The sequence below is a fragment of the Peromyscus eremicus genome, chromosome 8a, assembly GCF_949786415.1.
Source record: "Peromyscus eremicus chromosome 8a, PerEre_H2_v1, whole genome shotgun sequence".
In the NCBI taxonomy this organism is placed as follows: domain Eukaryota; kingdom Metazoa; phylum Chordata; class Mammalia; order Rodentia; family Cricetidae; genus Peromyscus; species Peromyscus eremicus.
Genome location: NC_081423.1, coordinates 14654171 through 14668461, shown reverse-complemented (window position 1 = coordinate 14668461; position 14291 = coordinate 14654171). Strand labels below are relative to the sequence as shown.

The 14291-nt window shown below is 40.1% G+C and overlaps 1 protein-coding gene across 4 annotated transcripts; it reads right to left on the bottom strand.

Moving 5' to 3' along the window:
- Nucleotides 1–1012: 1012 nt before the first annotated feature.
- On the bottom strand, nucleotides 1013–13415 carry Npm1 (nucleophosmin 1). 4 transcript variants are annotated; one of them, XM_059270227.1, is made up of 11 exons: nucleotides 13195–13415; nucleotides 11607–11686; nucleotides 10967–11086; nucleotides 10667–10760; nucleotides 9934–10040; nucleotides 9769–9830; nucleotides 6544–6601; nucleotides 6195–6278; nucleotides 4255–4356; nucleotides 2278–2352; nucleotides 1013–1390 (listed from the first exon to the last, which is right to left on the bottom strand). In XM_059270227.1, the coding sequence occupies exons 1-11, from the start codon at nucleotides 13250–13252 to the stop codon at nucleotides 1352–1354; spliced, it is 879 nt and encodes a 292-aa protein (XP_059126210.1). In that variant the 5' UTR covers nucleotides 13253–13415; the 3' UTR covers nucleotides 1013–1351. The 4 variants fall into 4 exon arrangements, with proteins under 4 accessions (XP_059126210.1, XP_059126211.1, XP_059126213.1 ...); XM_059270228.1 differs by lacking the exon at nucleotides 13195–13415 and adding an exon at nucleotides 12743–12920; XM_059270230.1 differs by lacking the exon at nucleotides 13195–13415 and adding an exon at nucleotides 12445–12576.
- Between the last annotated feature and the right edge of the window lie 876 nt (nucleotides 13416–14291).

The following is a 14291-nucleotide window of genomic DNA, read 5'->3' as shown; positions in this document are numbered from 1 at the left end:
CTTTCACCTAGTGAATTTTAGACAAAAGCAGCTTCAAATTCATCTGTTAACACCTCAGACCTCTCCCCTTCCACTAATACTTCAAAAGGTAAATGTTAACTCCACTTCTGAAAATATTATCAGCACTAATTGCCTACCATACTGTGTGAGGCACTACCTGATGAAACTGGTGACTGGCCCACATTAAAAGAATTAATGTTTTCCTATCCTTCCTCAGCATGTACTTAACATCTTTAGATGATAGTGAGAAAACACTTTACTTGAGCTTCATCCTGGTAACTCAAGTTTGGCTTGCAATTAGGATAGTTCTGGGCTTCTGAAATGCCTCAAACATACTTTTACCATTTTTATTTCTAAAATGGTATTCTCCATATTGATAATCACCCTATAATTTACCAATATTCAGCCAAGTATCCTTTATGCAGAAATCAAGCAATCCATGAAAATTTTACTTTAATTTTCATTGTATATTTACCAAATTTAAAAATGTCATGATTGTGTGCCTGTTGTGTACCTGTATGTTTAAAATTTACCCAGTAAAAGGTTATGAGAAACAAAGCCCTTGACTGAAAGTTATAAAATGTTCAAATTTAAAATGATTTGGAATAGACAAAACAGTACTATACTTGACCTTCTGGATAACTTCAGTATCTCAATCACCAACCAGATACTCAACAACCATTTACAGAGTTAAAAATAAAATTAAGAAAATTCCCAGAACTGCTTACTTACTTACAATTGTTGAATTGTAGAGAAAAATATCATACAGAAAACACACTTAAAACCAGTAAAATGGGGGTACACTGAAAATCCTCCTAAAGACACTGAGTTTTGTTTTCAAGTACATAAGGACTCTCCCATGCATTGTGACAATACTGTGTTAATATACCACAGCAAACCAGGATAAATCACAATGGTTAGGTCCAACTTGGACCAAAACTGATCAGGAATAGTTGGGGAGGCATGAATGATTTGAGGTCACTGAAATTTTTAACTTCAAAGTATGGAACAGTTAAATAAGCAAATAGAAGCAGTGCTACTTTATTAAAATACTGAGTTTATTTCACATGTATATTTGTCTCCCTACCATTTCCACATCTGACCACCACTATTACTATGTCCTATCATAACATTCCATACATACTTAAAACCAAGTAAAGGGTGGAGTTCCATCCTTGAAAACTAAACAGGCATTTTAGACAACACATTCTTGGCAATGGAACCTGGACAACATTTATCAAACACAGTAGGGAAAGTTCTCACTTTGCATTATAAAAAGGACAGCCGGATATCTCAACTGTTACAGAAATTAAGTAAGACGGAATTATTTCAAACTGTTTAAACCATTTTCTTAAAGAGACTTTCTCCACTGCCAGAGATCTTGAATAGCCTGTAAAGAGAAAAAAAGGTAAAGAAAACTAAGTATACAAATCAATAATACTTCATCAGTTCACTATTTTTCATTCTACCAACTCCACTATAGCATAAGATCCCTTAACTCAGTAAGCATAGAAACGGAGTTAGCTACCTAGACAATGTTACCTCAGCCTGTGGCTCAACATTTTAGTCTTCAGAATTTAAGAAATGTTTAAATACAAATGGTTAATTACCCCAAATTTTTCTAACTTAATATAAAAAGGTTAAGTATAGAAACCTGTTAGAAACTTGGTATTGATGAAATCTATTAAAGGGTCTGTGCAAGATCTAGCAACCAGTTTAACTGCTTTTATCTTTCCCACTTCTAGCTTCGATTAAAAAAAAGGTGAAATTCATGCCACTGGGAAGACACTGGCAGCGCTTTGCCTTTGCATGGTCCAAGTGAATTCTATCTAGCACCATAAAAATAAACATCTTTTCTGGTATTTACATAAAACCTCACTTGTAAGGGCTTTTAAGATGCTTACCTCCAAATTTAACCCATCTAGTATCTGGAGAAGATACTATCACTCCCAAGAGAGCAAGTTTCAGACTGTAAAGCAGCCAAATGGAGCAAAGGAAAACCACAGCCTATTTTCTTAGCCAACACACTACCAAGAGTAAACTAGGTTCAGTAACCAAGAGATAATTTAACAACTATTTAAAAGCTGGGAAAAATGTGTACTAAAAAAATTATCTACTCAGTCTGCCAATTAAATTCTTTCCATGTATTTAAGAACTGTCTGTGGTTAGGAACCTTTTACACAAAGCCAACAATTTAGGAGACTAAAAGTTTAAAAAAAATCATAAATCACAATGAAAAGTTTGGTGTTTTGTTATGTCCACAGGAAATTCAGTTACCTCCTGGTCAGTCATCCGGAAGCAATTCTTCACATAATTAATGAACTTGGCTTCCACTTTGGGAAGAGAACCACCCTATTGAGGAAAAAAAGAATCATTACGGATAAGCATAGAAATTGTGAGATCTCATTAGAAAACTCCCAGATTTGCATGCCATTACATGAACAAGTCATTCCTTGTCCCTTCAACTTTAAACACATCAATGTCATCATTGGGGCCCAGAAAGAACCTAAGATGCAGCACATTTTGACTATGGTCTTTCAATTGCTGAAAGTCCAACTCAAGCTACAGGTAATTCTACAGGAATACAAATACAGTCAATTTGGGTACCTAACCATATTATGCAATATTTTAGTTTTATCACCCTCTATCACCCAAAACTAAATTCAATCCAATCTGTTAATCAAGAACTTTAAGTGTTTCCCAAGAAAGAACCTTGGATAGCACACCATTTACCTAGAAACAAATTGAAGTTAATAGTAGCTAATTTCTTAACTATCTTACTTAAATAACACAAATTTGGCATTTGTTTCAAATTATGAATATAGGCAATTAACACAGTATCACCAATACGTAAGGTTTTGTCATCAAAATTCCTAAGACTAGTTACTACCTAAATACCTTAATTTGTCAGTATAAAAATAAGTACCACTACACTACAAATTATCATCCCTTGTTTCATTTCATTAAATGCATCATTTGGTTAACCAAATTTTTAGCTTTTTGCATTGTTTTATGTTTAGCCAAGAGTAAGTAAGGCTTCCTTCCAAATGTGAGAAACAATTGCCTCCATCACCTAGAAAGTAAGTCACTACAGTAATTTTAAAGTATTGTCACATACATTCTTATTTGATTCATTCAAAAATTTATTGAGCAGCTAAGGATACAAAGGTATTAAAACATGGTCAGAGATGAGGCATATGCACAAGTGTAGAAAGCAGTAAAGTTCTCTGCATCACAAGAGTGAAAGAAAAATGCTTTAGGAAAATAAGAGATTGCTTCCAGCGTGCAAGGGGGGAATGGATGGCCAATCAGGAAAGGGGATTGAGATTAAAATAGAAGACTTCAGTCTGGATTGTTGATGGTACTCAGTATGGACTATATTTGTTTCTCCTTTTCCTCTTTCCCCATCTTTGGGCTTAATTTACCAGTAGTGCCCAGGACTGTTCAATGCGCCTGCAATTAAACCAAGGAGATAGGACCACATTAAAATGGGGGGGAGGGGCACCATTTTAGCGGTGTATGCAAGGAATAAATAAATCAGTGAGTGACACCAGGAAAGCTAAAGTTCAGTGTAAATATTGTATGTGCTGGCACTAAAGTGCTAATTTCCAATCCACTGGTGGCTGCACAAAGGAAGAAAATCTTCTGAAGCCATGTGAGGTCTACGGGACAGGAAAAACATGGAAAAGTGCAATTTTTCCTTATCATTCCACATTTATTCCTAATAACTAGCATGTTAGAATCACAATTGGGAGAATTTTCTCAAAAAACCATTTGAACTGATTATCCAATTTTTACATAAAGTTTTAGTACCAGCCAAGCAGCAAAAGATAAATATGTAAGACTAGATATATATTAGCCACATACAAATTCCAGGTCATAGACTCAGGATGTTTTGGTATAGAGGACACAGAAATTACTCATGTTGCTGGGAAATACTTAAAGGTGATCCTTTTTTTTTCTTAGTTATAATCTCAAGCAGCCAAAGTCTTAAAGTCTTAATTTTCCAGCTGTTTTCAGAAACAAACCCAAACGCCCTCTGCTGGTTCTACAGCACAACCCCAGAAAAGGTCATGTTCTCACTTATGTTTTAAATTAGAAGATCAGCGTGCATCCTTGTACTTTTTATTCTACTAAAACAGTTTATATTTGGAAAAGATTATGAATACACCTATTTCTATAATCTATTTTTTACCCAACCTCCTATACATAGTGGGGAAAAAGACCAATCCACTCAAAGGTAATTTTACTCACTTTTTCTATACTTGCTTGCATTTTTGCCTTAATGTCTTCTACAGAACTAGGTCCTTTTGGTGTTTTAGGAGTTTTTTCCTGTTTTTTGAAAGACTCTTGACCCTGGAAAAAGTTTAAAGGTATAGTTCTTATTAAGTAACAATTATCATGATGTCTCAATTATTCTTACAATCCTTTATAGACCAAGTATGGAAAAGTTGCTAATATAGACCTTATATATGCTCCTTATGAGCTGCCTGTTTTTTCTTTATGGTTCTTAGTTGTTCTTTTGCAGAGCTGCCAGCTTAAGTCATGCAGGGATCAAGAGAAATGGGCCTTGGTGGTTCGTGTTCCTGGAGTTGTATCCATACCAGTGGATGTCCACACGCTCCAGAAGAGAATTTGACATTGCTGCTGCCATTGTTGCTGTTATAGCAGTGGCGACCACCACTGCTACTGTTTCTGGGATTACCATTTCATAATTGCTTACTACAGCTAGTACAGTGGAGACCCTGGCAGCAAAAGTAGCTACCACAGTTAATCTTTCATTCTATTGGGCATGATAAATTTAAGTTATATACATCTCGACTGGCTTTGAAAATTATAAATTTATAAACTCAAGTTCCATTTGCTTTTGAGATACCATCTTACAAGGACTCCAATTTGCAGTAAGGCTCATTAAGGAAGGGAATGGCTCAGCTGCCTTTAGCCTCCTGGCTATGGGTGGGATAGGACCTCTGTTGGTCTTTTCTGTGTCAAACACAGATTGCAAGCCCAGTGCCACTTTGAGATCTTGGCAGCAGTTAACTCTGCAACTCACACGATTGAGCTTGTATGATAATGAGTATTCAGAGACGGGTAATGCCTGTGGGGCGCTCACCAACCTAAGACGACAGAGCGCCTGTGTGGCCTGGGCAGGCATCTCCATGATGGGTAAGGTGACCTGATATCCCAAGCAACCTAAGTCAGAAGCTCATTTTTTTAGTAAAAGGGGGACCTGTAGGGTCCTGGCCCCTGTACTGGGTAACTGTTGCCTTGCTTGCTGACCTTGATCTTGATATCCTCCCTATGCTAATTCCCTCCCAGGTTCCACCCTCCTGAATGCTTAAGGGAAGGTCCTTGTCTGTGTATCCTGCATAATGGGTGTTAACAGCTTAGATGCAAGACTGTAAAACATCTGTAGCTAACTTCTGCCCTCCAGGGTTCTCCCATTGTACTGTAAACCTGTATTTAAGACCTTTTTTCCTCCTTCAATAAACAGCATTTGGCACTAAATAAAAAAAACTTTATAAAAAAATATAATTATTGAATGAAAAAAAACCCTTACACATAACTTCATATAATTTTGTGGTAATTTTAAGATTGTTCCTAGCCAGGCTATCTCACACCTTTATTCTCATCCTTTGAAAGGCTGAGGGATGATTGTAGCTACTCAAAAAGCCTGTCATGACTCTCAGAAAGCCAAAATGATCATGTCAGAAATGATGCCTCAAGGTTAGTGTAAAGGCACTTGCTGACAAACCTGATAAGCATGTTTTTTAACAGTCCTGGCTGTCCTGGAATACTTTAGACCAGCCTGCGTCTCCCGAGTGTTTAAAAAAACACATGTCACCACCATCTGGCTTTGGAGGTGGGGGGCCTGACAAGGATCTTTAAGAGAATCAACTCCTGTGTGTTGGCCTGAATTATAAAACAAATGCAGTGGGCATATGTATGCACACAAGCAAAAAAAATGAAATTATAAATTCAAAGCTCAGAATTCAATAGCTCTACAAAATGAAGCAAGAGCTCACTATTGATGCTTAGAGCCCACCCTAGAACATATTCTTCAGAGTTAAGTATTGGGGAATTTTAACACTGCACTATGAAGCCAGGGTTAAGTTCCTCAAGCACCTACCAAATTTTAGGCAGACTAGTTTCTTATACAGTAATGCTATCTGTTTTGTTTCCTGTGAGCTTACCTTTGATCTTGGTGTTGATGGTTTTAAGTCTTTTCCATTTTGGTTTGATTTTTGTGCATTTTTGGCTGGGGTATCTCGTACAGACTGCAATTAGAGAATGGCCTTAATCAGTATGGCCCCCTCCAGCAAATAGACAGTCTCCTAAACTAGTATATGCAATGAATTGTTGGAAACAGTTGGAAAGATAAACTTTCTCACTTTCAAACTTTTTAAGTCTATTTATTTCAGACCAATTTTTAATATGAAACCAACTAAGTCAGTCTTCACCACTAGCACTAAGAAATTCCAAGCTCTTTTATTGTTAACTATATACCTGACACCTCAACCTCATGGCATGTTATGTACTCACTTTCTTCACTGGAACTTTTTCTTCAGCTTCCTCATCATCAAAATCATCATCATCATCACTATAAAAACAAGACATTTAGAACATTTGGTCAATTTGACAAAAGAAGCCACCTTCAGCACGTTTTTAATAGACAAGTAAAACAGCACCAGTATTTGAATAGATTTAGGGAGCACCTTTAATCAAAGCACTCAGGAGGCAGAGGCAGGCAATCTTGAGTTGGAGGCCAGCCTGTAACTAGGGCTAGAGACCCTTGTCTGTAAAAACCAAAAATATTTAAGAATCTAACAAAACAATGTTACTCATTTAAAAAGCTAAATCAAGGGGGGGTGGATATGGTTCAGCAGTTAAGAGACCACTAGCTGCTCTTCCAGAGTACTTAAGTTCAATTCTCAGCACCCACATGCCAGTTCTTAACTGGCTAACTGCAGTTTCAGGGGATCTGACACCTTCACTTATATGCAAACAAGAATGCACATGAAATAAAAACCCAACCAATTATTAAGCAAAATTCAAGTACTCAAAAGAATATATAGTATTTTACTCCTAATACTAGTTAACTAAGAGTTATAAAATGTTGGTTTTGCTGTAGTAGTAAATAGCTCAACAACAAAATCAGTGGAGTTAATACTGCTAAAATGGCAACACTCCTCAGAACATAAATTATTCATTTGTAGTTATTAGCCCTAAAAAATTCAGATATTCAAGGAACCTCAGTAGAAAAGAATTATCTGCACAAGGAAAAACCAAAGAGTTTTTCTCATACTTGGTCTCAATAAGGAATAAGCTACAAAACTTGAAAGCTAATTTTCATTAACAGTAAACTCGGTAAGTTTCTACATTTTGTATCAAATAAAGAAACCCAAGCTTTTTACGAATTAACTTGCTTGATAGGCCCCTAACAAGAGCAAAGATGCTTGTATCTAATTGTGCAAGGAATAAAAATATGGTCAGTAAACATGAGATGATCATTTTAGTCGTCTAGGGAATGTACACCAAACATGAAGACAATACTTCCAAGTTACTCTTTAGGTAACTTAGGAAGAACTCCCATATACTGCCGACAGTAACCAATGTCCACAGCAACAGCATATCCCCAAGATTTCTCATCCTATGAAAGTTAGAGTACAAGAATCAATTTTTGTAAAAATCAGTGAAGCCAGGCAAATGAAACCATCTTCTGTTATGTGAATTATTACTTTGAAATGGCCAGTCTACAAAATTCACAAGTAGCTAACTACAGCTTAAGGAAGAAGAGTAAAGGCAGGAGAAAAGTAAAGGCTGTGGTGGTACACCTTTTACCTCAACATTTGGGAGGCAGAGGCAGGTGGATCTGAGTTCATGGCCAGCCTGGTCCACAATGAGACCCCGGACAGCCAGGACCACACAACAGTGAAATGCTGGTGTGGGAGAATAAATGCAGAGAATACAAATATGCAATAAAAATTTTAAATCTGTCCTGAATCTACCCCTGTTGTCTTAATGCTTCTCCTTGGGACAATCAAAGCTTTCCTCTGCTTTTACACTTCTTCATTCCAATGTGTGTGCAGTGTTTGGCAAGGCTTATTGGCTCTTCCTAAAGATATATGTGCCATTAGAATTAAGCTGCCAGATTGCAATTAACAGAACAATCCACCTCCAACTACTTGAGTGTTATTTAACATCTCAAAAAAGGAGATGCTTCTCACTTTCACAATCTAGATCTAAGATTATGATCTGGATCCACATGGCACTTGCTATAGGAGGAATACTAAGTACAAAATATTCTTCACACAGTATGCTTTTTAAAATGGAGTGAAATATGGGGCTGGAGAGATGGCCCAAGGTTAAGAGCACTGACTGCTCTTCCAGAGAGGTCCAGAGTTCAATTCCCAGCAACCACATTGTGGCTCACAACCATCTGTAATGAGATCTGGTGCCCTCTTCTGGCGTGCAGACATACATACAAACAGAACACTGTATACATAATAAATCTAAAAAAAATAAAAAAATAAAATAAAATGGAGTGAATCACATTACTAGGTAAGACCACTTAAGTACTCATTAAGTATATATTAAGTACACAAAGTTAATTTGGATCTGAGTTTAATCCACAAGTTCTACCAACAGTGGCCAGATTTTCCACAGTAGTCTCATTAAATGGAAGCATGAACTTCATGTAACAACTACCTTCTCAGTAGTGGGGGAAATTGTCTTGTTAGAATTTATACCATGTCAAAGTCACATGGTTAAACCCAATGTTTTTAATGATTTTTTAATACTATTTTTAGTATAAAACTGGTTTTAGTTTTAATCCCAGCACTCAGGAGGCAGAGCCAGGTAGATCGAGTTCGAGGCCAGCCTGGTCTACAAGAGTGTGATCCAGAACAGGCACCAAAACTACACAGAGGAAACCCTTTGGGGGGAGGGGAGAGACACAGGACACTGGCTTCAGAATCTAATGTTGAACTACTTTGTTACCACAAACAATGCCAATTTCCATAAACTGAGTTATCTTTTCAGCTATTCTTAACCATGTAATTTCATACAAGGTATTTAGGTAATGTCATGCATTACCTAAAAATGATTTATTCCAAGTATTTCATACTTATGAAAGTTATCACTATCCAGTATCATCCCATGAGACCACTGATATATGTATCATCCATTACCCAGTTCACTAGTTTATTTCAAGACCATCCCAAGTTTGTTTTCCTGGAACAGTTCTTAATCTTCATACATAATATTCTTTCAACAAATATACATGACCAATCCAGAACTCCTAAGAATATATTCAAAGATAACAAATTGTCATGTTAAGACATTTCATGGCTGGGCGGTGGTGGCCCACCTTTAATCTCAGCCCTTGGGAGGCAGAGGCAGGTGGATCTCTGTGAGTTCAAGGCCAGCCTGGGCTACAGAGTGAGTTCCAGGAAAGGCGCAAAGCTACACAGAGAAACCCTATGGGGGGGGGGTGGGGGAGATTTCATATCTATTTACTGATACCACTTGATCATAATGAAACTTATTTTAACCATATTTTAAACTCAGTAAAAAAAAAAATCAATGTCCCATTTATAATAGCCTGTCATAAGGAAAGTCACAGGCCAAAATCCTTACAGGCACAGGAAATCTTTACCTTCAAAAGATCAATCATATAATCACTTTTACAAGAGTCTACTGGCAAATCCATTTCCTAAAAGCCTTTGTATATGTAATGTTGTTTCTACAATACTACTTTATACTTACTCTTCATCATCCTCATCATCTTCGTCGTCATCCTCATCATCCTCGTCAAGTTTTACTTTTTTCTTAAAGAAAAAGAGATATTTATGAGCAAGAGCCATTCCTTAGTGATTAACCAAATTGAGAGCCAGAACACATGAATTCTAACTTCAAAAAAAATCTTTTTACCTGCGGAACCTTGTTACCACCCCCAGGAGCAGATCGTTTTCCAGACATACTTAAGAGTTTTACATCCTCCTCATCTTCATCTTCTGACTCTGCATCTTCCTCTACAGCTAAAATAAAATTAGATATACTTTTCAGAACTTAACATTAGATAACACATGGTATTTTTTTCCAGTAATTTATGTGTATCGGTGTGAGGATGTCAGATACCCTGAAACTGGAGTTACAGACAGTTGTGAGCTGCCATGTGGATGCTGGGAACTGAACCCGGGTCTTCTGGAAGAACAGCCAATGGTTGTAACCACTGAGCCATCTCTCCAGCCCCCACACGAAAAAATTCCATTAAAGGTAGCAAATGAGGATCAGAAACTAAAATAAATGTTCACTGCAGTTTTAATAAGCAAAAATCAGACCTTTCTAAACACACATTACCAGATTCCCGTTTTGGCATAAGACAACTAGAACTAAATAAAGCGTGCTTTACAAAGTCCAAACTGGAGATCTGGGAAGTCAGCCTAACTGGTAATAAGGCCTTTGTGGCTAAACCTGCTCAGTGTTCAATCCCCAGGATCCATGTGGTAGTAGCAGACTCTAGGCAAATTGTCTTGTCTGACCTGGATATACATTCCATGGAACATGTGTCAACACACAAACGTTTAAAAGAAAAAAGCCAGTTCCAATTGGAAACTAAGCAGGAAACACCACAGTATATTTAAAAATGAAAACAAAAACATACCTACTAGGTGCTGTCCACTAATGTGCACAGGCCCTGAACCACACTTCAACCTTAAGACCACAGGTGGTGTAATTTCAAAGCCCCCAAGAGAAACCTACAAATGAGCAATTTTCAATCATTAAACATTGTGAAGAATATTTTGCACCAAGTATCACCAGCAAACTTATACATCAATAAACCTATTTAGAAGCAGCACAAAATCTCAGTCACAGAAGATGTAGCTTTTTGAAGCATCTTTATGTATCTTAAATTAGTCTTAAGAGACCCAATGTGAAATCCCATGTTTAAAAATGTACTTACTGTTGGTTGTACAGACATTTTCAAAGTTGCCAGTGTTACTTTAATTGGACTGCCTTCATAGTTCATTGCTTCTGCCTCTACGATGTGTAATTCGTCTTTTGCCCCTGCCCCTAAACTAACCTGTGAACGAAAAGATACTTTCAAGTACCCGCTGTTCATGAATACTCTTTAAAATTTTAATTAGCCTTTCCCCACTACTGCTAGATAACTAACCATCTCATTTAATATGCTTGAGAGGGTTGGGGGATTTAGCTCAGTGGTAGAGCGCTTGCCTAGCAAGCACAAAGCCCTAGGTTCGATCCTCAGCGCCCCCCCAAAAAAGAAAGAAAATATACTTGAGAAATGAATAGAAAGACTGTATGTTCCCAAGAAATACCAATAATGAAGCCACCAGACTTAAAAGATCACATTCCTGCAGAGCTTTACTAGGCAACTAATTAGTTATAGCAGTGACCAGGACTACAAAAGACTTTTAAGTGACAAAGATGCCCCGTTCTTTGTTACCAGTGCATACCTGAGCTACATTAAAAAAAAAACTAAGTTATAAAAACTTTTTCCAGCAGTTAAGAAAGCTCGAACTCCTGACATAAATCACAACAGTAAGAACCCAGTGGCTATAATTTAATGAAAGTTTAAGTACCGTTCTTAGTGATAACTGGTGCTCATTCTCATCATTATCCACCTTAAAGTGATAATCCTTGTCAGCTTTTAGTTCACAACCTGTAAAGAAAAAAAAGCAAACCTAGCAAAGAGATGAACAACAATCGCTAACTTACCTACTTTTTCAACTAAACAAAGTTCCATGGATTCCTCTCCACACACAAAGCCCATAAAAGTTCTATTTTCTCATAGTATTTCATTGTCAACAATGAATGAGGCACCATTACCATTTTTCAAAGTAGGTTCAATGTCCTAAAAAAAAAACTCTAGAACTTTACATAGTGGCTAAAGCTAAACACAACATACCATTATTTCTCATTATTTTCACAAAGCCAATTTACCTACGTTCTGAAGGAAATTATTCCAACTAAGAGTGGTCACACATCACCATAGGGAAAGCTTACGTGTAGCTATCTAGAATGGCTAGGTATAAAGCCTTTATGTTTAGTGTGGACTAAACATGGGGGAAGGGATTGTTTTAAACTTTAATGTGATGTATTAAAAAAAAACTGTTACTGCCATAGTTTACTGCTGTAAACGAATCTCAACATAGCTAATAAGCCAAATCTTGAGTCACTGAAAACCAAAATAAGACTGTGCGGTGGCAGTGTTCAGGTGGGATCCCCAGAAGCCCAGGTTCCAAAGTCAACCTCAGATCTGCTCAACACAGCACTTCTCTCTCCCCGACCTCAACAACAACAACAAAAAAATCACCAGTTCTAGAGAAAAGGATGGTTTCGATTTAGTGATACTCTTTCACATCAAGTTACTTCGACCATCAGTACAGTCATCTGCAGCGTAGGAATGACTCCACCTACCGTAGAGGCAGAAAAGGGTGCCTAAAAATCACCACCATCACGGTGGATGCTAAACGATTTGAACAAAGACCTTCAAAACCAATACTTAAGCATTTCCCGCCCAGCACTCTTAACTAAGCCGCAAGACCCCACGGCTCAGGGTTGACAAGACACCGAGAGAGCCCGGATGTAGAGCCCACACCCCCCTCCCTACCCCCAACCACGTGGCAACCACGTGTTCCCAGGGGTCGCGGCCCCCTCCGCAGCAGGGTGCCTGCTGGGCCGAGTCCCCGGTAGTGGCCGAACCCCCTGGATGTACCCGAGCGCAGCCGAGGCCCGGGAAAGCCCAGCGGACTGCACATGTGGCGTCCCTCCAAGGCGACGCAGGCCTCTTTAGAGTCACCACTCGCCCGGGCCACCCGCCTGGGGCCCGGCAAGCAAAAACAGCTGCCTGGAGGCAAACCCTGCGGACTTCTCCACGCTCGAGGACGAGGTGCCGCCGCAGCCCCTGCTGGCGCCGCAAACGAGTTCGCACCCTCGGCCGACCGCCCCTCAACGCCCGAGGCTCGAGCCTGGGCCGCTCCCGCCCTAGGTTAGGGCCGCTCTCAGCCCCCGGGCCTCGATTTTCCCATCCCGGCCCCGCGGCCCAGGCGGTCCCTCCCAGCCCTCCGGCCTCCACCCACGCCGCGTCCTCCACACGCCAGGCCTCGGCTGGACTCCCGCCCCCCCAACCACCAGGCCCTGCCCAAGCCCTCCCCGCCAGGCGGTTACCGAAAAGGTAGTTCTGAGGCCTGAGAGGGCTCATGTCCATGTCCATCGAGTCTTCCATGAGGTGGAGGCGCGCACTTCGGTGTGAGAGAAGGCGGACGGAGGAAACTGCCTACTGCTCCTCAGAACAGACACGCAGGACGGAATCACGCCAGGGAAAGGACGCGGGCTCGCCACACGTATATATGGCCGCAGGAAATCTCGCGAGATCCGCGCTAGTCCCGCCTCCGCGAGCGAGCTCCGGATCCCCTACTTCCCGCACCGTCGCGCTCTTGCGCAAGCGCACTCCTACCCCAAGCCCCTCTACCTCGCCCCCCCACCTCCTCCAGGTGCTTGGCGGGCTCGCAATGCGCACGCGCGTTGTCTCCTGGCCCCGCCCCTCCAGCGCAGCCGCCTTAGCGCAGGCGCGCTTTCCTTTTGTAGCGCGCTCCCGGCCTCCAATGCTTCCACGTCTTCTGGGCCTCTGCACGCGGGCGCCGTGCGGAGAGGCTGCGCAGCCCACCCTGAAAGATGGCGGCTGCCAGCAGGGACCCAGACAGCGGCTCCCTTCTCTTTTCTCCGCCCTCCGGTTCCCCGTAGACCTGCAACAGGCATCATCTCCTCAGGGTTTGACTTGCTCGAAGGCTTGATCTTAGTTCATCTTTTTCCCATAGAGCTTCAGGAACCAAAGGCAGACTGGACCAGTCATTGAGGAGAATGATTCTCTGCTTGCCACTAGTCAGCCATGCTTTTTATGTCTTTTCTGAGGCAGCGTCTCCAAAGTCTAAGTTCTCAGCTTTATGTCATTTGGGGACCAAAGGGGGCCCGAGTCAGTCACCTCCAAAGAGCATCTTTCGGAAAGTTTAGAAGAATGTGCAGAATTGAGAACACGCAAATCACCATCATTCCAAATGAAAACATATAATTTTTAAGAAATACAGGAGCCTTAATTTGAATCTTTGGCTGGGAATTAGTGTTTTAAACTGCACCCTGACAAACATCCCTCACCATTGGGTGCTTTTGAGAGTGGCCCTTATCTTTTTTATCTCAACATAGCTAGCAAATGTAAGGATTATTGAGAGGAACCCATGCTTCCAGACTCTTCCCTCCAGAGATGGTCC

Excerpts from the sequence above, each read along its gene's own strand:
- Npm1 (XM_059270227.1), bottom strand. The coding sequence starts at position 13,252 with ATGGAAGACTCGATGGACATGGACATGAGCCCTCTCAGGCCTCAGAAC. Across the intron at positions 10,761-10,966 it reads AAATGTCTGTACAACCAACA|GTTTCTCTTGGGGGCTTTGA; the intron begins GTAAGTACATTT and ends GCTCATTTGTAG. Across the intron at positions 2,353-4,254 it reads TGCAAGCAAGTATAGAAAAA|GGTGGTTCTCTTCCCAAAGT; the intron begins GTGAGTAAAATT and ends TTTCCTCAATAG.